This window comes from Bombina bombina, chromosome 6, assembly GCF_027579735.1.
Source record: "Bombina bombina isolate aBomBom1 chromosome 6, aBomBom1.pri, whole genome shotgun sequence".
In the NCBI taxonomy this organism is placed as follows: Eukaryota; Metazoa; Chordata; class Amphibia; order Anura; family Bombinatoridae; genus Bombina; species Bombina bombina.
Window position 1 is genome coordinate 411,785,138 of NC_069504.1, and position 27,900 is coordinate 411,813,037.

General features: G+C 38.5%; 2 protein-coding genes across 4 annotated transcripts in view; one reads left to right on the forward strand and one right to left on the reverse strand.

The window, feature by feature from the left end:
* The first annotated feature begins 14,440 nt into the window (after window positions 1-14,440).
* GPR151 (G protein-coupled receptor 151) lies at window positions 14,441-15,712 on the forward strand. Its single transcript, XM_053719278.1, has one exon. It carries the CDS (start codon window positions 14,441-14,443, stop codon window positions 15,710-15,712), a length of 1,272 nt encoding a protein of 423 aa, XP_053575253.1.
* A 2,278-nt stretch (window positions 15,713-17,990) lies between these two features.
* The window catches only part of TCERG1 (transcription elongation regulator 1), a 178,723-nt gene continuing 168,813 nt past the window's right edge, over window positions 17,991-27,900 (reverse strand). For all 3 annotated transcript variants that reach the window (XM_053717150.1, XM_053717151.1, XM_053717149.1), the window contains 3 exons: window positions 22,749-22,832; window positions 22,478-22,578; window positions 17,991-19,028 (listed from right to left, as the gene is read on the reverse strand). In XM_053717150.1, the coding sequence (XP_053573125.1) occupies window positions 18,827-19,028; window positions 22,478-22,578; window positions 22,749-22,832 (387 nt within the window). In that variant the 3' untranslated portion in view covers window positions 17,991-18,826. The remainder of the gene's footprint in view (window positions 19,029-22,477; window positions 22,579-22,748; window positions 22,833-27,900) is intronic.

A 27,900-nucleotide genomic window follows, 5' to 3' on the forward strand; every position in this document is an offset into this window, starting at 1 on the left:
TTCTAATCTGTCAGACGGCACAGGATATAATTGCTTAAAACGTTTAGAAGGAGTAAATGAATTACCCAAATTATCCCATTCTTTGGAAATTACTGCAGAAATAGCATTAGGAACAGGAAAAACTTCTGGAATAACCACAGAAGCTTTAAATACCTTATCTAAACGTTTAGAATTAGTATCAAGAGGACCAGAATCCTCTATTTCTAAAGCAATTAGTACTTCTTTAAGTAAAGAACGAATAAATTCCATTTTAAATAAATATGAAGATTTATCAGCATCAACCTCTGAGACAGAATCCTCTGAACCAGAGGAATCATCACAATCAGAATGATGATGTTCATTTAAAAATTCATCTGTAGGGAGAGAAGTTTTAAAAGATTTTTTACGTTTACTAGAAGGAGAAATAACAGACATAGCCTTCTTTATGGATTCAGAAACAAAATCTCTTATATTATCAGGAACATTCTGCACCTTAGATGTTGAAGGAACTGCAACAGGCAATGGTACTTTACTAAAGGAAATATTATCTGCTTTAACAAGTTTGTCATGACAATCAAAACAAACAACAGCTGGAGGAATAGCTACCAAAAGTTTACAGCAGATACACTTAGCTTTGGTAGATTCAGCACTTGACAGCGATTTTCCTGTAGTATCTTCTGACTCAGATGCAACGTGAGACATCTTGCAATATGTAAGAGAAAAAACAACATATATATAAAGCAAAATTGATCGAATTCCTTAAATGACAGTTTCAGGAATGGGAAAAAATGCCAAAGAACAAGCTTCTAGCAACCAGAAGCAATAAAAAATGAGACTTAAATAATGTGGAGACAAAAGTGACGCCCATATTTTTTCGCGCCAAATAAGACGCCCACATTATTTGGCGCCTAAATGCTTTTTGGCGCCAAAAATGACGCCACATCCGGAACGCCGACATTTTTGGTGCAAAATAACGTCAAAAAATGACGCAACTTCCGGCGACACGTATGACGCCGGAAACGGAAATAGAATTTTTGCGCCAAAAAAGTCCGCGCCAAGAATGACGCAATAAAATGAAGCATTTTCAGCCCCCGCGAGCCTAACAGCCCACAGGGAAAAAGTCAAATTTTAAGGTAAGAAAAATGTTAAATTAAAATGCATTATCCCAAATATGAAACTGACTGTCTGAAAATAAGGAAAGTTGAACATTCTGAGTCAAGGCAAATAAATGTTTGAATACATATATTTAGAACTTTATAAACAAAGTGCCCAACCATAGCTAGGAGTGTCACAGAAAATAAGACTTACTTACCCCAGGACACTCATCTACATATAGCAGATAGCCAAACCAGTACTGAAACGAGAATCAGCAGAGGTAATGGTATATATAAGAGTATATCGTCGATCTGAAAAGGGAGGTAAGAGATGAATCTCTACGACCGATAACAGAGAACCTATGAAATAGACCCCTTAGAAGGAGATCACTGCATTCAAATAGGCAATACTCTCCTCACATCCCTCTGACATTCACTGCACGCTGAGAGGAAAACCGGGCTCCAACTTGCTGCGGAGCGCATATCAACGTAGAATCTAGCACAAACTTACTTCACCACCTCCATCGGAGGCAAAGTTTGTAAAACTGAATTGTGGGTGTGGTGAGGGGTGTATTTATAGGCATTTTGAGGTTTGGGAAACTTTGCCCCTCCTGGTAGGAATGTATATCCCATACGTCACTAGCTCATGGACTCTTGCTAATTACATGAAAGAAACTTCTTTTACAGCCCTCAAACACAGCAGGAACCTCTGGAGAAGCAGTTAGATGTCTCTGAGGAAAAGAAACTGCGCAACTGAGGCGTGAAAATAGGCCCCTCCCACCTCACTCGATTTTTTGTGTCTCTTAATTAACCATGTGGGTTAAAAAAAACAAAGACAAGCCACAATGACCCCTTTAGTCCTTTCAAAAAAATGTTATAATTGCATCATTTACTGAATAAACAAAAACGTTTTTTCCTAACAGTGTCACCAGTAACTAATGAGCCCTTCATGCAAGCTGAAATTCCTATCCAAGTGTCTGAATACAGCTTACCCTTCCCTCATGGGAATATTGCCAGCCTTTTCTAGAATTAACACAGTCTGTCTAGAAAAATATAGACTGAACATACCTCATATGCAGCTTAGCATGCAAACCGTTCCCCCAACTGAAGTTTTCCTGCACTCTTCAGCACTTGTGAGAACAGCAGTGGATCTTAGTTACAAAGTGCTAAAATCATCATCCTCCATGCAGAAATCTTCATCCCTTTTCTGCCAGAGAGTAAATATTACACACCGGTACCATTTAAAATAACAAACTTTTGCTTGAGAAATAAAAAACTAACATTTTTGTCACCACACTCGCTCTGCCCTTCCTAGTACTTAGAGTAGGCAAAGAGAATGACTGGGGGGTGGAGCTAAGGGAGGAGCTATATAGACAGCTCTGCTGTTGGTGCTCTCTTCCTGTAGGGAAGGAGAATATCCCACAAGTAAGGATGAATCCGTGGACTCGATACATCTTACAAGAGAAATAAAAAATGCCCATCAATCAGCCATAAGCCCACATAGGCTGGAAGAGCACAGCAGATTTAACCCCATATAGGCTGGAGAACTATAGGCTGGATGTTAAATTAAAATATAAATAACAGATAAGTTAAAATATAGTGTATAATAATAAAACACAAGATAGAGCTTCCTGACTGTGTGAATATAAGAAGATAAAAAACGGCTGAATAAAGCACTTAAGCCAGCATAGTGCCTGAACGGCAGCTAAACTAACACTAACTACACGCAGCAACAGCTGCGATAACAGTTCTTATGTTGACATAAACGGCAGGTACCTTATAAAAACCTTATACAACTTACGTAGTATGAGTCCAGAGAAATCTCACTATCAACCCCATGTACAAACTTAAGGAGACAAGGGGGCATGGCCAACGACCGGCTCAGAAGGCGAGATGAAAATGGCACCACAGGGAAGGAGGCGGAACTAACACTGGGCCGCTCAACATTAAAGAGCATGCTCCATCTAAGGATAGCATTCTAGCAATTCATAGTAGGATTAAGTACCCTTAAAACAAATATACAGGGGCTCAGGAAAAAACCTGAGAAACACTGCATTCATTAACCCCCCTAATGAGCCAATATCATAAACAGGGAATACTCAATAAAAGTATTACCCCTAGTCTCCTGGTCATCAGTGCCTGCAAACTGCCTGAAATATCCTACTCCAGGATATATACATGCCCCCAAAAAAATGCAAATATATTCCAAAGTGCAAGTCCCCCAGATTATAGAAAACTGAGCACTTACCTGCATCTAGCCATCCGGCAGGGGGACAGCCCACCCAGCGTGAGAGGATGCTGCTCCTCTGTAGAAAAAAGAAAGACAGAGTAAACTTACTCAGGCTTTCAATACCAGGGCAGCAACATGTTAGGAAAATGCAGCAAAGCACACTTTACACGTTCCTAACTGCTTTAAAGCTACCACAGCCCTACTGAAGAGACTAAAGTGGAGTACAGCTATACCCAAAAGTGATGGATGGCAGAGCAAACAAAAAAATCTTGATAGAAGAAATCTTTTAACATACTCCTAGTTACTTCACTACCTCCTTGCACTAGAGGCAAAGAGAATGACTAGGGATTGTGGGTAGGGAAGTGATATTTAACTGCTTTGCTGTGGTGCTCTTTGCCTCCTCCTGCTGGACAGGAGTGGTATTCCCAACAGTAATTAATGATGATCCGTGGACTCACCATGTCATTAGAAAGAAAACTAACAGCTATAAGGAATTTAGCTCGCCAAAAACCCAACATGCACATAGCCAAGGACAAACGTGCACTAAACGAAAATTTGTAAACCAGCTGATGCGCTAAAGAACTGTAGAAAGACTAAAGGGATGTTTGCTAACCTGATAAGCATTAACCTGACATGCGCAACTGCGACAAGTGTAAATCAACAAGCCGGCGCGCAAAATTCAAACTAAGCATGCCAAAAAAGCTGACATGCACAAAACAGCAAGGGAATAGTGGAAAGAGTTCTGTCCCAGGGCAATATATATTAACAAATATACAGTATAGACAAACTAAAACAGTGCCCATAACATAGCTATAGAGTGTCTAAATGTTAATAAATTATACTTAAAATAGACACTCGTCCACCAGCTAATAAGTAGCAGACAGCGAAACCAGTACTGAAACATTTTGAACTGGTCATGTGGGTCTGTGCACTAAATATAATCTCTGATAACAAACAGTAATTAATCTATATTATATCAAGAACCTGTTTGTTATAAAGTGGCTAGAAAGTACAATGTAGACTTGTACAAAAAGGAGCACATAAAAGAACATGTGCCAAGAAAGGTTTGCTGCACCTTTAATTTAACATGATATAGTGTATATGGAAAATAGGTCAAAAATATTCTTTCATACTTCTTTCACACAATTACTTTATTGAAATAGATTAACAAACAGGCACAACACAAGCCGACTCGGGATTTCAGATAGCACATTATATTGACAATATGTGGCAAACGTTTTCAGGCAGCAATATTGTGTTTCACCTAGGAATTGAAGTATTTTTAAATGTAGCATGCATGTGTTGTGCCTGTTTGTTAATCTATTTCAATAAAGTAACTGCGTGAAAGAAGTATGAAAGAATATTTTTGACCTATTTTCCATATACACTATATCATGTTAAATTAAAGGTGCAGCAAACCTTTTTTGGCACATGTTCTTTTATGTGCTCCTTTTTGTAAAGTACTGATACATAACAGCAGTGATTATGGAATAGGAGTATTTTGTAGATCCATAATGGGAGGCAAAAGACAAGTCCTTGTGACTAATTATAGAAGGTTTATGAAAAATTTCCCATGAGGCGAAAAAACAAAATTTATGCTTACCTGATAAATTTCTTTCTTTCCGGATATGGAGAGTCCACAACGTCATTCCAATTACTAGTGGGAATATCACTCCTGGCCAGCAGGAGGAGGCAAAGAGCACCACAGCAAAGCTGTTAAGTGTCACTCCCCTACCCATAATCCCCAGTCATTCGACTGAAGGGAAATGGAAAAAGAAATAACACAAAGGTGTAGAGGTGTCTGAGGTTAGTCAAAAATAACTGTCTTAATTAAGGGTGGGGGCGTAGACTCTCTATATCCGGAAAGAAATTTATCAGGTAAGCATAAAGCATTTTGTTTTCTTTCCTAAGAAATGAAGAGTTCCTTATGAGAAGAAGGATTGGGACAGAGAGAAAGAACAACAATTTCCTGATTAATATTTCTATCCGAAACCACTTTAGGGAGAAAACCCAATTTAGTACGATGAACCACCTTATCTGCATGAAAGATAAGGTAAGGTGAATCACACTGCAAACTTGAGAGTTCCGAAACTCTCTGAGCAGAAGAGATTGCAATAAGAAACAAAACCTTCCAAGATAACAACTTAATATCTATGGAATGTATTGGTTAAAACAGAGCCTACTGCAAAACTTTAAGAACAAGGTAAAGGCTCCAAGGAGGAGCAACAGGTTTAAACACAGGCCTGATTCTGACCAGGGCCAGACAAAAAGATTGAACATATGTCACCTCTGCCAGATGCTTATGTAAAATAATAGATAAGGATCTGACCTTTCAGAGAACTGACTGACAAGCCTTTCTCTAGACCTTCCTAGAGAAAGGATAAAATTCTAGGAATCCTGACCCTACTCCAAGAGAGGCCCTTCGCTCACACCAATAAAGGTATTTACACCATAACTTATGGTATTGCAAGGCTTGCAAGCCTGCAGCATGGTCACAATGACTGACTCAGAAAACCCACGTTTAGTCAGGACTAAGTGTTCAATCTCCAAGCAGTCAGTTTCAGAGAAACAAGATTTGGATGGAGGAATGGACCTTGAGTTAGAAGGTCCTTCCTCAGAGGCAACCTCCAAGGTGGCAGAGATGGAAGGAAACAGATATGCTAGACCGAAATCCCAAGGAACCGCCAGAGCACCTGTCAGAGCAACCTGCGGATCTCTTGACCTTGAACCATACCTTGGAAGCTTGGCGTTCTGCCAAGACACCATCAGATCCAACTCTGGCACCCCCCACTTGAGGGTTATGTCTTTCTGCTCAGGAAATCTGCCTCCCAGTTGTCCACTCCAGGAATGTGGATGGCAGATAGACAACAATTGTGAGCTTCCACCCACTGAATAATCTGTGCCACCTCCTTCATGGCTAAGGAGCTCTGAGTTCCTCCCTGGTGGTTGTAAGCCACTGAGGTTATGTTATTCGATTGGAACCTGATAAACCAGGCTAAAGACAATTGAGGCCAAGCTATCAGAGCATTGTAGATCACTCTCAACTCCAAGATGTTTATGGGGAGAGCAGACTCCTTCCCAGTCCATAGTCCCTACGCCTTTAACGAGTCCCAGACTGCTCCCCAGCCTAGCAATCTGGCATCACGATCACCCAGAAAGGTCTCCGAAAGCATGTGTCCTGAGACAAATGCTCCTGAAAAAGCCACCACTGGAGAGAGTCTCTTGTCGACAGGTCTGGAGTTATCCTCTGAGAAATATCCGAATGGTCTCTGTTCCATTGCCTGAGCATAAATAACTGAAGAGCTCTCAAATGGAATCCGGCAAAGGGAATGATGTCCATGGAAGCGACCATCAGACCAATTACCTCCATACATTGAGCTACTGATCTGAAAAATTTTCATAGATAGGGAATCTATTATGGTTCCTAAGAAAACTACTTTTGTAGCTGGAACAAGGGAACTCATCTCCAGATTCACTTTCCATCCGTGGGAACATAGAAAAGACAAGATCGCTGAATGAGAGTTTGCTTGTTGAAAAGATGGGGCCTTAATCAATATGTCGTCCAGGTAGGGCACCACTGTAATTCCCTGAGGCCTGATCACTGCCAAGAGAGCTCCCAGAACCTTTTAAAAAAAAACCTGGGGAGCTGTGGGAAGGCCAAACAGAAGAGCCACAAACTGAAAGTGTTTTTCTAGAAAGGTGAATCTCAGGAACTGGTAATGATCCCTGTGGATGGGAACATGAAGATACGCATCCTTCAGGTCTATGGTCGTCATGAACTGACCCTCTTGGACCAAAGGAAGAATGGAACGAATGGTTTACATTTTGAAGGACGGTACCCTGAGAAACTTGTTGCACTTTAGGTCTAAAATAGGTCAAAAGGTTCCCTCTTTTTTGGGAACCACAAACAGATTTGCATAGAATCCTAGACACTGTTCCCTTACTGGAAATGGAACAATCACTCCCAGGGAGGAAAGGTCCTGAGCGCAGTCCAAGAATGCCTCTCTTTTTACATGGTCTGCAGATAATCTTGAGAGGTGGAATCTGCCTCTGGGAGAGAAAGTTTTAAATTCTATTTTGTAAACCTGAGATACTATGTCCACAGCCCAAGGATTTGGGACATCTGGTATCCACGCTTGACAAAATAGGGAAAGTCTTCCCCCCCACTTGATCCGATCCCAGACCGGGGGCCGACCCTTGATGCTGACTTAGACTCAGCTGAGGGTTTCTTTGATTGCTTCCCCTTATTCCAAGACTGATTGGGCTTCCAAGAAGACTTGGACTGTCCTGCTAAGAAGGGGAAGACTTTTGAAGTTATGAAAGGAACGAAAATTACTTTGACGTACTTTAGGTCTGTTCTTCTTGTTTTGTGGTAGAAAAGACCCTTTTAAAACCCGTAATATCAGAAATTATTTCTGCCAGACCAGGTCCAAACAAGGTCTTACCTTTGTAAGGAAGCACCAGAAGCTTGGACTTGGAGGTAACATCAGCTGACCAAGATTTTAGCCACAAAGCCCTGCGGGCTAAGACAGTAAAGCCAGACATCTTGGCTCCCAGTCTAATAACTTGCATGTTAGCATCAGAAATAAAGGAATTGGCTTAATCCTATCTTGGAACTCCTCCAACTGAGTCTCTACTAAAATTGATTCAGACAAGGTGTTGCACCAATACAATGCTGCACTTGCTACTGTGGCGATACAAACTAAGGTTGCCATTGAAGACCTTGATGAACATACATCTTTTTCAAATAAGCCTCCAGCTTTTTGTCCATGGGATCCTTAAAGGAGCAGCTATCCTATATAGGGATTGTAGTTCTCTTAGACAGAGTAGAAATAACCCCTTCTACTTTAGGCACCGTGCGCCATGAATCTTTAATGGAGTCAGCAACAGGAAACCTCTTTTTAAAAGACAGGGAGAAAGGTATCCCTGGCTTGTCCCATTTCTGTGTAATAATCTCTGTTACACAGTCTGGAACAGGAAACACTTCCACAGAGGAAGAAACATCATAGTATTTATTAAGTTTACTTAACTAACAAGGGTTGACCACGACAGAAGTATCGGAGTTGTCCAAAGGAGCCAATACCACCTTTAACAGTACACAAAGGTGTTCAAGCTTAAATCTGAAGTTTACATCTTCAGTATCAGATGAAGGAATGATACTGTTCAAATCTGAGATTTCACCCTCAGAGGCTACTGACATATCCTCCTCATCAGACTTCTGAGGGAGGGCAACCTGCATAGCAGTAAATGAGACAGAAACCGTACTATCTGAATGTCTAATTTTCCTCTTGCGTTTTCCCAGCATAGGAAAAACAGATAATGCTGCAGATACCGCAGAAGATAACTTTGCAGCAAAATCTGCAGGCAAATAAACTCCTCCAGGAGGCTGAGAGGAACTGCATGGCAGTGTATGTGACGCCATAGAGGCTTGGGATGTGGGAGGCGAAACCTGTGGCATTGGCTGAATAGCATCATCCTGAGAGACATTAGGCTAAGAAACAAAAAGTTTATCTTTACATTTAAAAGTCCTTTTTAAACATGAGGAACAAAATTGCATGGGTAACACAATTTGGGCCTCAAGACACAAATATTTGTCCATAGGGACTCCTGCGCCATGACTAAAGCTTAAGGGATTCCCAGAAATAATGGAATGACAAAGGATTTTAAAATAAAATAAATATTTTAAAATTCAAATTAGACATTGTCACTTTAAATTTATTACATTTTTACACTGTCACTTTAAATTTATACAGAGCGGAATAGTGCTCAAAAATGTACCCCTCAAATAGGACCTCTGCACCTCAGCAGATTGCCCCACTGGAGGAAGAAAATTGACAGCCGATTTCAAAGTCCTTTCCTTCTCACAGAAAAGACGTCGTGCAGCCAACACCGCTCCGATACAGATCTCAGAGCGGAAGAGAAGCTGGTAATGTGACCGGCTAAACAGAAACTGCGCAGTGAAGAAAAAGCGCGTATTTCTAAAGCAGAGTCCGACCGGAGCCGCAAACTGACAAATACAAACTGCAGTTTGAAACAAATTTACTGGTCATTCTGACTAATCGTTTGGAAACAAATAGTAAAAAAACACACACCTAGATTACGAGTTTTGCGTTAAAAGGGGTGCAGTGCTAACGAGCAGTTTCAGCTCACCGCTCACCTACAGACAACGCTGGTATTACGGTTTTTTTTAAACCCGGCGTTACACGCAAAAAGGTGAGCGTAGAGCAGAATTTAGCTCCACATCTCACCTCAATACCAGCGCTACTTAAGTCAGCGGTGAGCTGGCTAAACTTGCTTGTGCACGATTTCCCCATAGGAATCAATGGGGCAGAGCCGGCTGAAAAAAAAACCTAACACCTGCAAAATAGCAGCGTTCAGCTCCTAACACAGCCCCATTGAGGGAAACATATTTTATATCTACATCTAACACCCTAACATGAACCCCGAGTCTAAACACCCCTAATCTTACACTTATTAACCCCTAATCTGCCGTCCCCACTATCGCTGACACCTACATTATATTAATAACCCCTAATCTGCCGCTCCGGACACCGCCACCACCTACATTATACTAATGAACCCCTAATCTGTTGCCCCCAACATCGCCGAACCCTACATTATACTTATGAACCCCTAATCTGCCGTCCCCAACATCGCCGACACCTACATTATATTCATTAACCCCTAATCTGCTGCCCCCAATGTCGCTGCCACTATAATAAATATATTAACCCCTAAACCTAAGTCTAACCCTAACACCCCCCCTAACTTAAATATAATTTTAAATAAATCTAAATAAAATTAATACAATTAAATAAATTAATCCTATTTAAAACCAAATACTTACCTATAAAATAAACCCTAAGATAGCTACAATATAACTAATAGTTACATTGTAGCTAGCTTAGGGTTTATTTTTATTTTACAGGCAACTTTGTATTTATTTTAACTAGGTACAATAGTTATTAAATAGTTATTAACTATTTAATAACTACCTAGTTAAAATAAAGACAAATTTACCTGTAAAATAAACCCTAACCTAAGTTACAATTACACCTAACACTACACTATCATTAAATTAATTACCTAAACTAACTACAATTAAATACAATTAAATTAAATAAACTAAAGTACGGGAAAAAAAACACTAAATTACAAAAAATAATAAAATAATTACAATTTTTTTAAACTAATTACACCTAATCTAATCCCCCTAATAAAATAAAAAAGCCCACATAAAATAATAAAAAGCCCAACCCTATACTAAGTTACAAATAGCCCTTAAAAGGGCCTTTTGCGGGGCATTGCCCCAAAGTAATCAGCTCTTTTACCTGTAAGAAAAAATACAATACCCCACCAACAATAAAACCCACCACCCACACACCAAACCCTACTCTAAAACCCACCCACTCCCCCCTTAATAAAACCTAACACTAAACCCTTGAAGATCAGCCTACCTTGAGATGTCTTCACCAAACCGGGCAGAAGTGGTCCTCCAGAAGGGCAGAAGTCTTCATCCGATCCAGGCAGAAGAGGACCTCCAGACGGGAAGAAGTCTTCATCCAGGCGGCATCTTCTATCTTCATCCATCCGGAGCGGAGCGGGTCCATCTTCAAGCCAGCCAACGCGGAGCATCCTCTTCCAACGACATCCAAATGAAGAATGAAGGTTCCTTTAAATGACGTCATCCAAGATGGCGCCCCTTGAATTCCGATTGGCTGATTGCATCAGCCAATAGGATTTTTCCTACCTTAATTCCGATAGGCTGATAGAATCCTATTAGCCAATCTGAATTCAAGGGATGCCATCTTGGATGACGTAATTTAAAGGAACCTTCATTATTCATTTGGATGTCGTTGGAAGAGGATGCTACGCGTCGGCTGACTTGAAGATGGATCCGCTCCGCTCCGGATGGATGAAGATAGAAGATGCCGCCTGGATGAAGACTTCTGCCCGTCTGGAGGTCCTCTTCTGCCCGGATCGGATGAAGACTTCTGCCCCTCTGGAGGACCACTTCTGCCCGGTTGGGTGAAGACGTCTCAAGGTAGGGTGATCTTCAAGGGGTTAGTGTCAGGTTTTATTAAGGGGGGAGTGGGTGGGTTTTAGAGTAGGGTTGGGTGTGTGGGTGGTGGGTTTTAATGTTGGGGGGTATTATATTTTTTCTTACAAATAAAAGAGCTGATTACTTTGGGGTAATGCCCTGCAAAAGGCCCCTTTAAGGGCTATTTGTAATTTAGTATAGGGTAGGGCTTTTTATTATTTTGGGGGGCTTTTTTATTTTATTAGGGGGATTAGATTAGGTGTAATTAGTTTAAAAAAATTGTAATTATATTATTTTTTTGTAATTTAGTGGGGGGGTTTTCTCCGTACTTTAGTTTATTTAATTTAATTGTATTTAATTGTAGTTAGTTTAGGTAATTAATTTAATGATATTGTAGTGTTAGGTGTAATTGTAACTTAGGTTAGGGTTTATTTTACAGGTAAATTTGTCTTTATTTTAACTAGGTAGTTATTAAATAGTTAATAACTATTTAATAGCTATTGTACCTAGTTAAAATAAATACAAAGTTGCCTGTAAAATAAAAATAAACCCTAAGATAAATACATTGTAACTATTAGTTATATTGTAGCTTGCTTAGGGTTTATTTTATCGGTAAGTATTTCATTTTAAATAGGAATAATTTATTTAATTGTAGTAATTTTATTTTGTTTTATTTAAATTATATTTAAGTTAGGGGGTGTTAGGGTTAGGCTTAGGTTTAGAGGTTAATACATTTAATATAGTGGCGGCGACGTTGGGGTTGGCAGATTAGGAGTTAATAAATGTAGGTAGGAGTCGGCGATGTTAGGGACAGCAGATTAGGGGTTAATTAAATTTAACTAGTGTTTGCAAGGCGGGAGTGCGGTGGTTTAGGGGTTAATATATTTTTTGAAGTGGCGGCAATGTCCGGTCGGCAGATTAGGGGTTAAACACTTTAGTTAACTGTTTGTGATGTGGGGGGGCCTCGGTTTAGGGGTTAATAGGTAGTTTATGGGTGTTAGTATACTTTTTAGCACTTTAGTTAAGAGCTTTATGTTACGGCGTTAGCCCATAATACTCTTAACTGCTGACTTTTAAATGAGGTAGGAGTCTTGACAGGAGAGGCTGTACCTCTCACTTTCTCCAAGACTCGTAATACCGGCGTTAGGAAAATCCCATTAAAAAGATAGGATACGCAATTGACGTAAGGGGATTTGCGGTATGCTCGAGTCGCGGAGAAAAAGTGAGAGGTACACCTGTACCTGTCAGACTCGTAATACCAGCGGGCGTTAAAAATCAGCGTTGGGACCTCTCAACGCAGCTTTTTAACCCTAACGCAAGACTCGTAATCTAGCCGACAGTTTCTTTGATTTCCTAAACTGTAGCTGATACTAAATCCCCATTAAGCTTGACTAAAATAAACAGAGCCACAACATTTTTTAGATTAACTCATTCCATGCCATAGAAGAAAATTAACCCTTAAGTCTCCAAATCACATACATTAGTGCCTGCACACTGCCAGAATAAAATCCTTCATTAAGGATTAATGTCCTAGATAAATAATGCAGAGGATAACTCTTAAGTGCAAGTCCCCAGTACCTAGAAGACAAAAGCACTTACCTGCAATCTAGCTGTCCGGCAGGGAGACAGCTCACAAGGCATGAAAGGACACATACTCCTTTACAGGGCAGCAACATGTTAGGACCACCTCACAACTTTCTAACAGCTTAAAAGCCACCACTACTCTACTGAAGAGATTGACGTGGACTCAGCTAAACCCAAATCCTTGCTTGCAGGGAAAAGTACCCAAAAAAGGAATTAATTTCTTCAGACACCAAACTTCTCCTCCTCCATTGACAGAGGCAAAGAGAATGACTGGGGATTATGGGTAGGGGAGTGACACTTAACAGTTTTGCTGTGGTGCTCTTTGCCTCCTCCTGCTGGCCAGGAGTGATATTCCCAGTAGTAATTGGAATGATGTTGTGGACTCTCCATATCTTAGGAAAGCTAAGAATCACAAACCATACCTGTGTACAACTCTCTGACAAGCACTGTACTCTGAGGGGAAACTGGGACTCAATATAGACTAAAACCTCTCTCTCTGAAGAATCACATGCACATCTTTATTGTTCAACCACCTCCAGTAGAGTCAAAGTAAAGACTGAGGTATGTGTGAGGTGGGAGTTGTTTTATAGGGCTCTTGGGGTTTGAAAATCTTTGTCTCCTCCTAGTGGTAGAGAAGAGTAATTCCCAGGAGTAATGGATCGTGGACTCTCACCACCTGAATGAAAGAAATATTAATACTAAAGGAATGACCCTAATACCATACAACATTTCCCTCAGCTTAACAGTCTGTACTCTACTCGATGATATTTATTTTTAATTTCCTTAAACTATATGCAGATTACTTGTTGCTGTATCTTTTTATTACTGATATTTATCTAATGGAAATACAAAATAATCAACCCTGATACAACATTTCTTAATGGAAAACCCAAAAGTGCAAAATCAGATTTTTTTTAAAACAGAAATATATTTTGTGGACCCAAAAATGAATAATACAATTTCACAATATCATTGTAACTATAGAAAATATGTTTATGTTTGAAAGTAAGCTAGGCAATAGGTTAAATAAATAAAACTTGCTATGGTTATGGAACTTAATTATTAAAAGGTTAAATCACATTTATTTTCTTTAAGAACATATTTTAAACAAGTTATTCGACATCTGGTGGTGGATATTTATATGTGAAGTCTATATAAGTGCATCTAAACATCCTTATTCTAAACACATTAAACATGTTATGACATATTAGGTTCAAATTGGTTTGTTTCACCAAATGCATAAACACAAAAAAACAAAAACTAGACTGTCTTTTGCAGGCACCTCCCTGGGTAGCAGTAGCACTGTCACAATTATACATTATTTATCAGGGAATGGTTTAATTAATCCGTGGGCAGAGAAGCTGGTCATTAGACTTGCTAATATGCGTCCAATGGCTTTGGCTTTATACTGTCAATCAACATACAGACTATAAAAACGATATAGGGAATGACTAATATGAACGTGTACAGTTAGTGTACATACACTGCAGGTAAAGCTGCCTCAGGGAGAAGATGGAGAAACATCCTGCAAACTTCAGCACCATGAACAGCTCCAGACCACATCAGACAGTGTACGCACTCGCAGGTGGTTTCCAGACCATGGATGCTTACCAATGGACTTTCCTCATACCCACGGCAATGGTAGCTATTTGCTTGATAGGAATAGTTGGTAATCTGTGTGTTATGGGAATTCTTCTTTACACTGCAAGAAAAGCCAAACCGTCCTTGATTCATTCTCTAATCATGAACCTTAGCATATCGGATCTCCTGTTGCTTGTGTTCTCTGTACCATTCAGGGTTGCAGCATATACTGGGACAAACTTAAGCATAGGCTGGTTTGTCTGCAAGACAGCTCACTGGTTCACACATGCCTGTATGTCTGCTAAAAGCATCACCATTGCTGTGATAGCGAAAGCCTGCTTTACCTATGCCAGTAATCCAGCCAAACAAGTGACTATCAAGCAGCAGACTGTATGTGCAGTACTGCTGTCTGTCTGGATGGTGGTGGCAATTTTGCCTCTTCCCGAATGGATATTCACAACTACTAAGCTTGTTTCTGGGTCTCCTGTTTGCGTTATGGACATACCTTCCCAAGCACATGAGCTGATGGCAGTATTTGTGAAACTTTACCCTGTGTGTGTCTACTGCATCCCGTTCACAATCGCTTTCTTCTACTTCCGGAAAGCCTATGGCCAGTGCAGGCGTAGAGGGACCAAAACTCAAAATTTAAGAAATCAGATAAGATCTAGAAGACTCACTGTAATGTTACTCGGTGTTACTGTTGCTTTTGCCATAATGTGGCTTCCAGAATGGGTATCATGGCTCTGGATTTGGCATCAACTCCCAAACGGCCCATCACCACCTAAAGCTTTCGTTACACTGGCAGAAATGCTTATGCTATCGCTCTCTTCAGTCAATCCTCTCATTTTATTGATAATGTCTGAGGAGTTTAAAGAAGGTTTCAAGGACCTCTGGAATCATTTGATATCAAACAAAACAAAAACAGAAACAGAACCTGATGTTCAGGATCAGGATGTAGGCTCAGGAGATCTTCCTGGTGGTGAAGTTTCTCCCGAAGCTACAAAAGATGGATGTGCTGATCAAACTGATTCCCTGCAAAATTTTGGAAGTCAAGACAGTACAGAAAACCAAGTTCTACCAGATGTGGAGCAATTTTGGCATGAACGAGAAGGGCACTCAAACGATCAGGACAATGATCCTATTCCATGGGAGCACCAGGATCAGGAGACCATCACATCTAATAAATCAGGCAACAGAAACTGAACATAGTAACAGGACAACAATGTGACTGTCGGGACTCTTGCGATCATTACAAACCTCATCAATTGAAATATTTGTAGAATTAAAGGAGGCTTCATTCTACCTAAATGGCTAATTTAGTACCATATTACTATAAGGCATAACACCGATTAACACAAAGGACCATATACAATTCTATTAAAATTGTCATTCGGGTAGAATAAGAATTATTTTTAAGAGGAGTATGTAGATGTAACCTATAGTTTAGCTATAGTCATTTAACATTATTTGCCATTTATTTTGATACTCTAAATGCTTTGAACTATACATCTGTGTTATACATACATATGTGCACTTCATAAATATGATGTAAATTTTGAATTGAAGAATCATGTAAACATTGTTTGATCCTGTAAATATACTGTGAAGTGGTTTGTCTCAGGTATATCTAAAAACTAAAGTAATTTTAAAACAGTAAATATACCCATTAATTTTAGTAGATTTAAAATGGAAATAGTTTGCTTTTTAACCTTTATTAAGATGATACATTCCAGTCATATTTGCCTTACCTGCATATTACAGCGAATCAAATTATAGATTTTTATGCTTTTTTTTTTCTTACTAAAGGAAAAATCAAGTGGATGATTATACTGAGCAATAGAATAAATCCAGGTTTTGCAGAAATTACCTGATAATTCTGCATTTTACACAGCTGTTTAAATAGTTGTAATGATTATTTCAAAATAAACGTTTAGATGAGGGCGACATTGAATGTTTATGGTACTATTTTTATAAACAGGTATGTTAAAATATTTGTATTGAATTTATTTAAATCAGTTATACAAGTTTGTGGCATAAAACATGGATATATGATAGTCAATTGTAATACATTTTAATTACAGTTGGAAATGACTACTCGAAGCAATAAGAAGGCTTTATGTTGCTCCTGATACATTTATTTTGAACAGCTGTATATTTCTGTGGGGTTAAAATCATGGTTAAAATCATTAATTCCTAAACAGAAATATTTTGATTATGAGGCAAGTATTCATTTTTAGATTTAAAGATCTACTGTGTCAGAAAGGTTCAGCAGTAAAGGTCTATGATTTATGTATTTAAAAGGATATTGTACTCTAAAACGTTCTACCTTTTAATATGTTCCTGATGGCCCATGTTCTGCTGAAATTTATTTTATGGTTTGCAAACAGCTACTTTACCTTTGGTTATTTAAAATAGCTACTTTTGCCAATTGCATCCCACCTATACTGAAAATATAAGTAATAAATGTAGACACACTTTGTAAATAGGGGACAATATAACTATTTAATCTCACAGGGGGACTATGAGGCAGAGAGATTGTGTATGTAAAATAGCTACTTGTGTTTGTTCAACCCCCACCCATAATAAGCATTTCAATATCTAAAACAAATAACATTAGCAGGTCATCTTTACTTGCTGAGCCCATGTCCTTAGTGATAGTTTTAATGAGGGGGGGGGGGGCTATTTAAAATACAGAAACAAACATAAAAGGAACAATTTCCCATATATTTAATACACTGCAACAGGTATAACAAGTCATTTGGAAAACGTTTTATAATACATTGGCCCTTTAAACACAATCTCAGAATGAATTTTAAGAATGATAGAGCTGGTTATGTACTATTGCATGAGCTATTCTTAAAGTGCCACTTTTATAATCTCAGTCATTTTTTTGTGTTCTATGTTCATTTATTTTAAATAAGTGTCTTAACACACAATGACACAAGGGGTGCAATATAGCAAACTTGAATTGTTAAATGAACATTAAACAATTTTTTTATTTATGCATTAGCAATTATTCACTGCACAGCAAAATAAATGCTTTAAAAAACGTTAAACTTATTATGCTAGAAGCAGCAGCTTTTCTTGCAGGTCTGGATAAACTATATGAATCCATTTGATAGTTGTTTATCTTACTTCCTTTTCAGTGGCCAGTTAGGGACAGATATACATGAACTCCTGCACATATCAACCAGTCAGTGGGCAGCAGCATGTAGGAATGTCAGGGTTCTGACATTACTGGCTGGTAGCAGAAAGACTCAAACTTTAAGAGTTAAAATGACAGGAAAAACAAGCAAAATAAATAAAGTGCACCAAAGTTTTTACTTTTTTAAAACTAAGTGCAATTCAATATTTTATGAGGAATTACATTTTGAGTTTAGTCTATAATTTTAAATGCAACGGAGATGCCATTCACTTTAAAATATCAGAACAGCGGAGAACAAAATTACATACATCTTAAAACAAGCATTGACAATCCACATATATAAAAAAGGATTTATTGTAGTTCAAATACATAAACTGAACAAATCCAACATTTCAAAATGAAACATTTTAGAAACACAAATTAACATTCAAAACGGGATCATACAGTTTTACAAGAATTACCCAGATGAGCAATTCACCCTCTATTGCAAAAAAATATGAAGATCACTTCATGGTAGATATTTAAAAAAAAAAAAAATGTTTATACAAAAAAAAACAAAAAAAAAACTACCACAGTTGTTTTGGTAGCAATAAATGAAGGCCTCTTTCTAATTATGTCTTAACTGACACATTTTAGGGACAAGCCTCTCTAGCTTCATAGGCTATATTTAATTAGGCTGCAGAATAAACGCTTAGTTTACTGGCTCCAAAGCTGCTGTTCTTTACAGTGCATTAAAAATGATGTACTCATCTCAACTCCAGCAGTGACAAAAAGGTTTATCAACTTATTCCACAGCCTACCAAAAAGGCTTAAATACACAGCTTTATGACAAGCTTCTTGTTTCATTGGGAATCATAAAATCACTAGAATACTTTTTATTTGAAATGCTACCATATCATACATGTGACTCCATGACAAAATATAAAACCTGACAGACAGATTTGGGGAAATCAAGAAAGTATGACAGCTGTGATACACAAGCACTAGGTTACATTTCTAGAGTGTTGTACAGATAACCATTAATGTCCATAAATGCCGTTTGTGTCCTTCACAATTTTCCCTGTTGATTTTCGGTTTAGTTAATTTCAGTAGAAGGAACTGGTATAAGATGCCAGGGTGTCTCATGCAATTTGTATGAAAGCACATATACCAGTCTGTTTCAAGTATTCGTGTCACTTCGTGGATCTCCTTGCAGGCTCTGAGGCTGTTGGTGGTGGAGGTGGGCCGCGTCTATCAAGGTCATCTACATAGGATACAATGAGTTTGCGCCTTTCATCTGGCACACAGTCAAGTACTAAATATCGTTTGTCATTCTGCAAAATCTTCTCAACGTCCTTCAGATATTGATCAGATTCTTGAACCAATTTTTTAGATCTGCAATGAAAAAACAAAGAGCAACAGTGACAATTTTGCATTTTAGGAGATAGATGTCCTATACATTTCAAATTATCCATCTTGGTCAGCACATTATAGTCAAAGCATCTGAAGATTTTCCAGTTCCCAGATCATCATTAGCAATTCATTTTTATTAGTTGTAAATAATTCTGTAAAAACTTTAAAAAAGGGACATTGTACTGTAAAAATGTTCTCCCCTTTAATGTGTTCTCCAGTTGCTGGGGTGTATTAAAGTGTTTACAAATTGATCCTTTACATGTATTTTGTAATATGAACAAGCTGCTTTTGCATGTTGAAACCACCATCTATAATTAAATTAATGTACAATACTGCAGCATTGTCTATAAAAAAAAGCTATGTAAACAAGAGGCAGCAGCATAGTCCACCAGTTGGTTGCGAAAAAGAGAATATATATATATATATATATATATATATATATATATATATATAACATTCTACCAAATACTTTTGACGTTTCAAGGATATTCACTCCTCTTCTTCAGCTTGCTATCCATTGTTGAAAAGCAAGAAGGTAAATTTAGAAGGGGGTCTTAAGCACTATATGGCAGCAGTTTTGCAACAATGTTATACATTAGCAAGAGCACTAGATGGCAGCACTATTTCCTGTCATATAGTGCTCTAGACATGTGCACGCTTCCTACCTAGATATCACTTCAACAAAGAATAACGAGGGAACAAAGCACATTTGATAAAAGTAAATTGGAAATTTTTTTAAAGCAAATCTATCTGAATCAAAAAATAAAATGTTTGGGGGTTGCACTTTCACAATAAGAAATCTGGCATTAACCCCTTAATGACCGCAGCACTTTTCCATTTTCTGTCCGTTTGGGACCAAGGCTATTTTTACATTTCTGCTGTGTTTGTGTTTAGCTGTAATTTTCCTCTTACTCATTTACTGTACCCACACATATTATATACCGTTTTTCTCGCCATTAAATGGGCTTTCTAAAGATACCATTATTTTCATCATATCATATAATTTACTATAAAAAAAATTATAAAATATGAGGAAAAAATTGAAAAAAACACACACTTTTTCTAACTTTGACCCCCAAAATCTGTTACACATCTACAACCACCAAAAAACACCCATGCTAAATAGTTTCTAAATTTTGTCCTGAGTTTAGAAATACCCAATGTTTACATGTTCTTTGCTTTTTTTGTAAGTTATATGGCCATAAATACAAGTAGCACTTTGCTATTTCCAAACCATTATTTTTCAAAATTAGCGCTAGTTACATTAGAACACTAATATCTTTCAGGAATCTCTGAATATCCATTGACATGTATATATTTTTTTTTTAGTAGACATCCCAAAGTATTCATCTAGGCCCATTTTGGTATATTTCATGCCACCATTTCACCGCCAAATGCGATAAAATACAAAAAATCGTTCACTTTTTTACTAATTTTTTCACAAACTTTTGGTTTCTCACTGAAATTATTTACAAACAGCTTGTGCAATTATGGCTTAAATGGTTGTAAATGCTTCTCTGGGATCCCCTTTGTTCATAAGTAGCAGACATATATGGCTTTGGCGTTGCTTTTTAGTAATTAGAAGGCTGCTAAATGCCACTGCGCACTACACGTGTATTATGCCCAGCAGTGAAGGGGTTAATTATGGAGCATGTAGGGAGCTTTTAGGGATACTTTTAGCTTTAGTGTAGTGTAGTAGACAACCCCAAGTATTGATCTAGGCCAATTTTGGTATATTTCATGCCACCATTTCACCGCCAAATGCGATCAAATAAAAAAAAAACGTTAAATTTTTCACAATTTTAGGTTTCTCACTGAAATCATTTACAAACAGCTTGTGCAATTATGGCACAAATGGTTGTAAATGCTTCTCTGGGATCCCCTTTGTTCAGAAATAGCAGACATATATGGCTTTGGCGTTGTTTTTTGGTAATTAGAAGGCCGCCAAATGCCGCTGCATTTCACACTTGTATTATGGCTAGCAGTGAAGGGGTTAATTATGTAGCTTGCAGGGTTAATTTTAGCTTTAGTGTAGAGCTCAGCCTCCCACCTGAAACATGAGACCACCTGATCCCTCCCAAACAGCTCTCTTCCCTCCCCCACCCCACAATTGTCCCCGCCATCTTAAGTACTGGCAGAAACTCTGCCAGTACTAAAATAAAAGCTATACTTGGGCTTTTTTTTTGTTTTTTTGTGTGGCATATTTACATATGCTGCTGTCTAGGATCCCCCCTTAGTCCCCAACCTCACTGATCCCCCACCAAACAGCTCTCTAACCCTCCCCCTCTGCCTTAATGGGTGCCATCTTGGGTACTGGCAGCTGTCTGCCAGTACCCAGTTTAGTAACAAATGTGCCTTTTTTGTTTTAAAAATACCCTTTTCTGTAGTGTAGCTTCCCCCCCCCCCCCAGACCAACCCCCCACCCCTTCCAGATCCCTTAGCTGTTATTTATAACTTTGAAATCTTTTTTTTTTAGCTTTTACCAGCTTTATTTTTCTGTAGTGTAGCGGTTCCCTCCCGCTCCCGCCCCGTGCACGCGCCTGCCCGCCGCCCCCCGTGCGCGCTCCCGACGGTTCCGCCCCCGATCCCGCCCCCTTCCCTCCACTCGGCACATCGATGGCCGCCCACCCGCCTCCCAGACTTGCTCCCACCCACCAACGATACCGGCCACCGATGTCCGGTGCAGAGAGGGCCACAGAGTGGCTCTCTCTGCATCGGATGGCCAAGGGGGGTTATTGCAGGATGCCTCCATATCGAGGCATCACTGCAATAACCGAAAAGCAGCTGGAAGCGAGCAGGATCGCTTCCAGCTGCTTTCCAGACCAAGGACGTACGCCACACGTCCTCGGTCATTAACTGTATTTTTTTTTAGGACGTGTGGCGTACGTCCTTGGTCATTAAGGGGTTAAAGGACCAGTCAACACAGTAGATTTGCATAATCAACAAATGCAAGATAACAAGACAATGCAATAGCATTTAGTCAGAACTTTAAATGAATAGTAGATTTTTATTCTGACAATTTTAAAAGTTATGTCTATTTCCACTCTCCCTGTACCATGTGGCAGCCATCAGCCAATCACAAATGCATACATGTACCATGTGACAGCCATCAGCCCATCACAAATGCATATACGCTTATTCTGTGAATTCTTGCACATGCTCAGTAGGAGCTGGTGACTCAAAAAGTTTAAATATAAAAAGACTGTGCACTTTAATGGAAGTAAACTGTAAAGTTGTTTAAAATTGCCATCCTCTATCTGAATAATGAAAGTTTAATTTTTACTTGAGTGTCCCTTTAAAACAGACTAATGCTGCAAGTTGTCGCACACTTCTGCATTTGGATGCTAAAGAAAGATTCCAAATGCACATGCCTAGTTTCTGCATGAAGACAAATTTATTTTGGTGACAAAGGAGCGAGAAAAAAAACTAACCTGTATGTAATAAATTTAGTCTCCTTTAAAAGTGTTCTGAAATCAGCTTTGGCGGTAATATATTTGTCTCTGATATATTCTTCAAATTCTCTTTGTCTTTTCTGCAATAAATAAGAAAAAAAATATTAGTAATAGATATGATGTTGCCTTTAATTATCTTGTGTAACAGTAACTCACATTAACAAATGCAGAATATCAAATTTACTCTCTTCATTACTAAAATGCTAAGCTACAAAAAAACACTGGCATTAAACTCTCTGGTCATCCTTACCCGGTCACTGGAAGAAAACTTTATGCACCGAGGATCTTCCTTAATTATCTTCTTTACCTCTTTCCAAGTAGAAGTTAATGTAATCTGAAGAAAAAATATTATACATTATGAAACAAATCAGACAAACTACCTTTATGACTGTACAGAAGTCATACTGCTTTGTATTTGGTTAAGTATGACAATCATTTAATAAAAAAAAAAATGTAAATTGAACAGTGTACGGAAAAAACGATTTCCCCTTTAATGTATTGCCAATTTTCAATTTTATCTTCTGGAGTGTATTACTTTCTTTACAAACAAAAACGTAAAGAAGTTATTTTGTCATTTCAAATAGCTGATGAAATCACCACCTATACTGAAAATTTTAGTACTGTAGTAATGGTACATAAGCTCTGAAAATATCCAGAAGAAATTACACGCCATGTGGCAAAGAGTTAAAGGGACAGTCTAGTATAAATTAAACTTTCATTATTCAGATAGGACTTAATTTTAATCAACTTTCAAATTTACTTTTATTATCAAATGTGCTTTTTTCTCTTGGTATTCTTAGTTTAAACTAAACACAGGTAGGCTCATATGCTAATTTCTAAGCCTTTGAGGGCTGCCTCTTATCACAGGCTTTTAAAATCTCTTTTCAACACAAAGACAGAAAGTACACGTGGGCCATATAGATAACACTGTGTTCAGGCACAGGGGGTTATTTAAGATTTAGCACAAAACAATGCTAAATTTAAGACAATAGATAATACAAAGCCACAGTCATGTGATCAGGGGGCTGGAAGAAGATTCTTAGATACAAGGTAATCACAGAGGTAAAAAACATAATTTATGTAAGAATTTACCTGATAAATTCATTTCTTTCATATTGGCAAGAGTCCATGAGCTAGTAACGTATGGGATATACATTCCTACCAGGAGGGACAAAGTTTCCCAAACCTCAAAATGCCTATAAATACACCCCCCACCACACCCACAATTCAGTTTAACGAATAGCCAAGAAGTGGGGTGATAAGGAGCGAAAGTATCAACAAGGAATTGGAATAATTGTGCTTTATACAAAAAATCATAACCACCATAAAAAGGGTGGGTCTCATGGACTCTTGCCAATATGAAAGAAATTAATTTATCAGGTAAATTCTTACATAAATTATGTTTTCTTTCATGTAATTGGCAAGAGTCCATGAGCTAGTGACGTATGGGATAGCAAATACCCAAGATGTGGCACTCCACGCAAGAGTCACTAGAGGGATAAAAATAAAGACTGCCAATTCCGCTGAAAAATTAATCTACAAGCCAAATCAAAAGTTTTAATCTTATAATGAAAAAAACTGAAATTATAAGCAGATGAATCAAACTGAAAGAGCTGCCTGAAGTGCTTTTCTACCAAAAAATGCTTCTGAAGAAGAAAAAATATCAAAATGGTAGAATTTAGTAAAAGTATGCAAAAAAGACCAAGTTGCTGCTTTGCAAATCTGATCAACAGAAGCTTCATTCCTAAAAGCCAAGGAAGTAGAAACTGACCTAGTAGAATGAGCCGTAATCCTCTGAGGCGGGGATTTACCCAACTCCAAATAAGCATGATGAATCAAAAGCTTTAACAAGATGCCAAAGACATGGCAGAAGCCTTCTGACCTTTCTTAGAACCAGAATAAAGATAACAAATAGACTAGAAGTCTTTCTGAAATCTTTAGTAGCTTCAACATAATATTTCAAAGCTCTTACCACATCCAAAGAATGTAAAGATCTCTCCAGAGAATTCTTGGGATTAGGACACAATGAAGGGACAACAATTTCTCTACTAATGTTGTTGGAATTCACAACCTTAGGTAAAAATTTAAATGAAGTCCGGAAGCCCGCCTTATCCTGATGAAAAATCAGAAAAGGACACACAAGAAAGAGCAGATAATTCAGAAACTCTTGTAGCAGAAGAAATGGCCAAAAGGAACAATACTTTCCAAGAAAGTAATTTAATGTCCAGAGAATGCATAGGATCAAAATGAGGAGCCTGTAAAGCTTTCAAAACGAAATTAAGACTCCAAGGAGGAGAGATTGATTTAATGACAGGCTTAATACGAAAAAAAGCCTGTACAAAACAATGAATATCAGGAAGATTATCAATTTTTCTGTGGAACAGAAAGAGCAGAGATTTGTCCTTTCAAGGAGCTTGCAGACAAACCCTTATCCAAATCATCCTGAAGAAACTGTAAAATTCTAGGAATTCTAAAAGAATGCCAAGAGAATTTATGAGAAGAACACCATGAAATGCAAGTCTTCTAAACTCGGTAATAAATCTTTCTAGACACAGATTTGCGAGCCTGCAACATAGGATTAATCACTGAGTCAGAGAAACCTCTATGACTAAGCACTAAGCGTTCAACCTCCATACCTTCAAATTTAATGATTTGAGATCCTGATGGAAAAATGGGCATTGAGATGGCTTTAACGGAAGTGGCCAAGGTTGGCAACTGGACATCCGAACAAGATCGGCATACCAAAACCTGTGTGGCCATGCTGGAGCCACCAGTAGTACAAATGAACGCTCCATTATGATTTTGGAAATCACTCTCTGAAGAAGAACTAGAGGCGGAAAGATATAAGCAGGTTGATAACTCCAAGGAAGTGACAATGCATCCACTGCTTCCGCCTGAGGATCCCTGGACCGATACCTGGGAAGTTTCCTGTTTAGATGAGAAGTCATCAGATCTATTTCTGGAAGCCCCCACACATCTGAACAATCTGAAAAAACACATCTGGGTGAAGAGACCACTCTCCCAGATGTAAAGTCTGGCGAATGAGATAATCCGCTTCCCATATACCTGGGATATGGACCGCAGAAATTAGACAGGAGCTGGATTCCGCACAAGCAAGTATCCGAGATACTTCTTTCATAGCTTGAGGACTGAGAGTCCGACCTTGATGATTGGCATATGCCACGGTTGTGACATTGTCTGTCTGAAAACAAATAAAACGGTTCTCTCTTCAGAAGAGACCAAACTCTGAGAATCGCACGGAGTTCCAAAATATTGAATGGTAATCTCACCTCTCGAGATTACCAAACCCCCTGCGCTGTCAGAGATCCCCAGACAGCTCCCCAACCTGAAAGACTCGCATCTGTTGTGATCACAGTCCAGGTTGGACAAACGAGAGGCCCCCTGAACTAAACGATGGTGATCTAACCACCAAGTCAGAGATAGTCTAACATTGGGATTTAAGGATATTAATTGTGATATCCTTGTATAATCCCTGCACCATTGATTCAGCATACAAAGCTGAAGAGGTCTCATGTGAAAACGAGTAAAAGGGATCTCGTCCGATGCTGCAGTCATGAGACCTAAAACCTCCATGCACATAGCTACAGAAGGGAATGATTGAAACTGAAGGTTCCGACAAGCTGCAACCAATTTCAGATGTCTCTTGTCTGTTAGAGACAAAGTCATGGATACTGAATCTATTTGGAAACCTAAAAAAAAGAAGAGTCAAAGAACTTTTTGGTAAAATTGATCCTCCAACCATGTTTTTGAAGAAACAACACTAGTTGATTTGTGTGAGATTCTGCAGAACGTAAAGACTGAGCAAGTACCAAGATATCGTCCAAATAAGGAAACGCCGCAATGCCCCACTCTCTTATTACAGAGAGTAGGGCACCGAGAACCTTTGAAAAGATCCTTGGAGCTGTCGCTAGGCCAAAAGGAAGAACAACAAATTGGTAATGCTTGTCTAGAAAAGAGAATCTCAGGAACTGATGGTGATCTGGATGAATCGGAATATGAAGATATGCATCCTGTAAGTCTATTGTGGACATATAATGCCCTTGCTGAACAAAAGGCAGAATAGTCCTTATAGTCACCATTTTGAATGTTGGAATTCTCACATAACGGTTCAAAATTTTTAGATCCAGAACTGGTCTGAAAGAACAGATTTGAATAAAACCCCAGACCCCGTTCCTGAACAGGAACTGGCACAATTACCTCAGATACCTCCAGGTCTGAAACACACTTGAGGAAAGCCTGAGCCTTCTCTGGGTTCACTGGAATGCGTGAGAGAAAGAAACTTCTCACAGGTGGTCTTACTTTGAAACCTATTCAGTACCCTTGAGAAACAATGTTCTGAATCCAATGATTTTGGATTGAATTGATCCAAACATCCTTGAAGAATTTTAGTCCGCCCCCTACCAGCTGAGCTGGAATGAGGGCCACACCTTCATGCGGACTTGGGGGCTGATTTAGACCTTTTAAATGGCTTGGATTTATTCCAGACTGAAGAAGGCTTCCAATTGGAAACCGTTCCCTTAGGGGAAGGATCAGGTTTCTGTTCCTTATTTTGTCGAAAGGAACGAAAACTGTTAGAAGCCTTAAATTTCCCTTTAGATTTTTTATCGTGAGGCAAAAAAGCTCCCTTCCCCACAGTGACAGTTGAAATAATTGAATCCAACTGAGAACCAAATAATTTATTACCTTGGAAAGAGAGAGATAGCAACGTTGATTTAGAAGTCCTATCAGCATTCCAAGATTTAAGCCATAAAGCTCTTCTAGCTAATATAGCTAAAGACATATCTGACATCAATTCTGATGATATCAAAAATGGCATCACAAATGAAATTATTAGCATGTTGAATTAACTTAACAATGCTATACACATTATGATCGGATACTTGTTGCGCTAGGGTTTCCAACCAAAAAGTTGAAGCAGATGCAACATCAGCCAATGAAATAGCAGGCCTAAGAAGATGACCTGAACATAAATAAGCTTTCCTTAGATAAGATTCAAGTTTCCTATCTAAAGGATCTTTAAAAGAAGTACTATCTGCCGTAGGAATAGTAGTACGTTTAGCAAGAGTAGAGATGGCCCCATCAACTTTGGGGATCTTTTCCCAAAACTCCAATCTATCAGACAGCAAAGGGTACAATTTCTTAAACCTTGAAAGAGTAGTAAATTAAGTACCCAGTCTATTCCATTCCCTAGAAATTACATCTGAAATAGCATCAGGAACTGGAAAAACCTCTGGAATAACTACATGAGGTTTAAAAACTGAATTTAAACGTTTACTAGTTTTAATATCAAGAGGACTAGTCTCCTCCATATCTAATGCAATCAACACCTCTTTAAATAAGGAACGAATATACTCTATTTTAAATAAGTATGAAGATTTGTC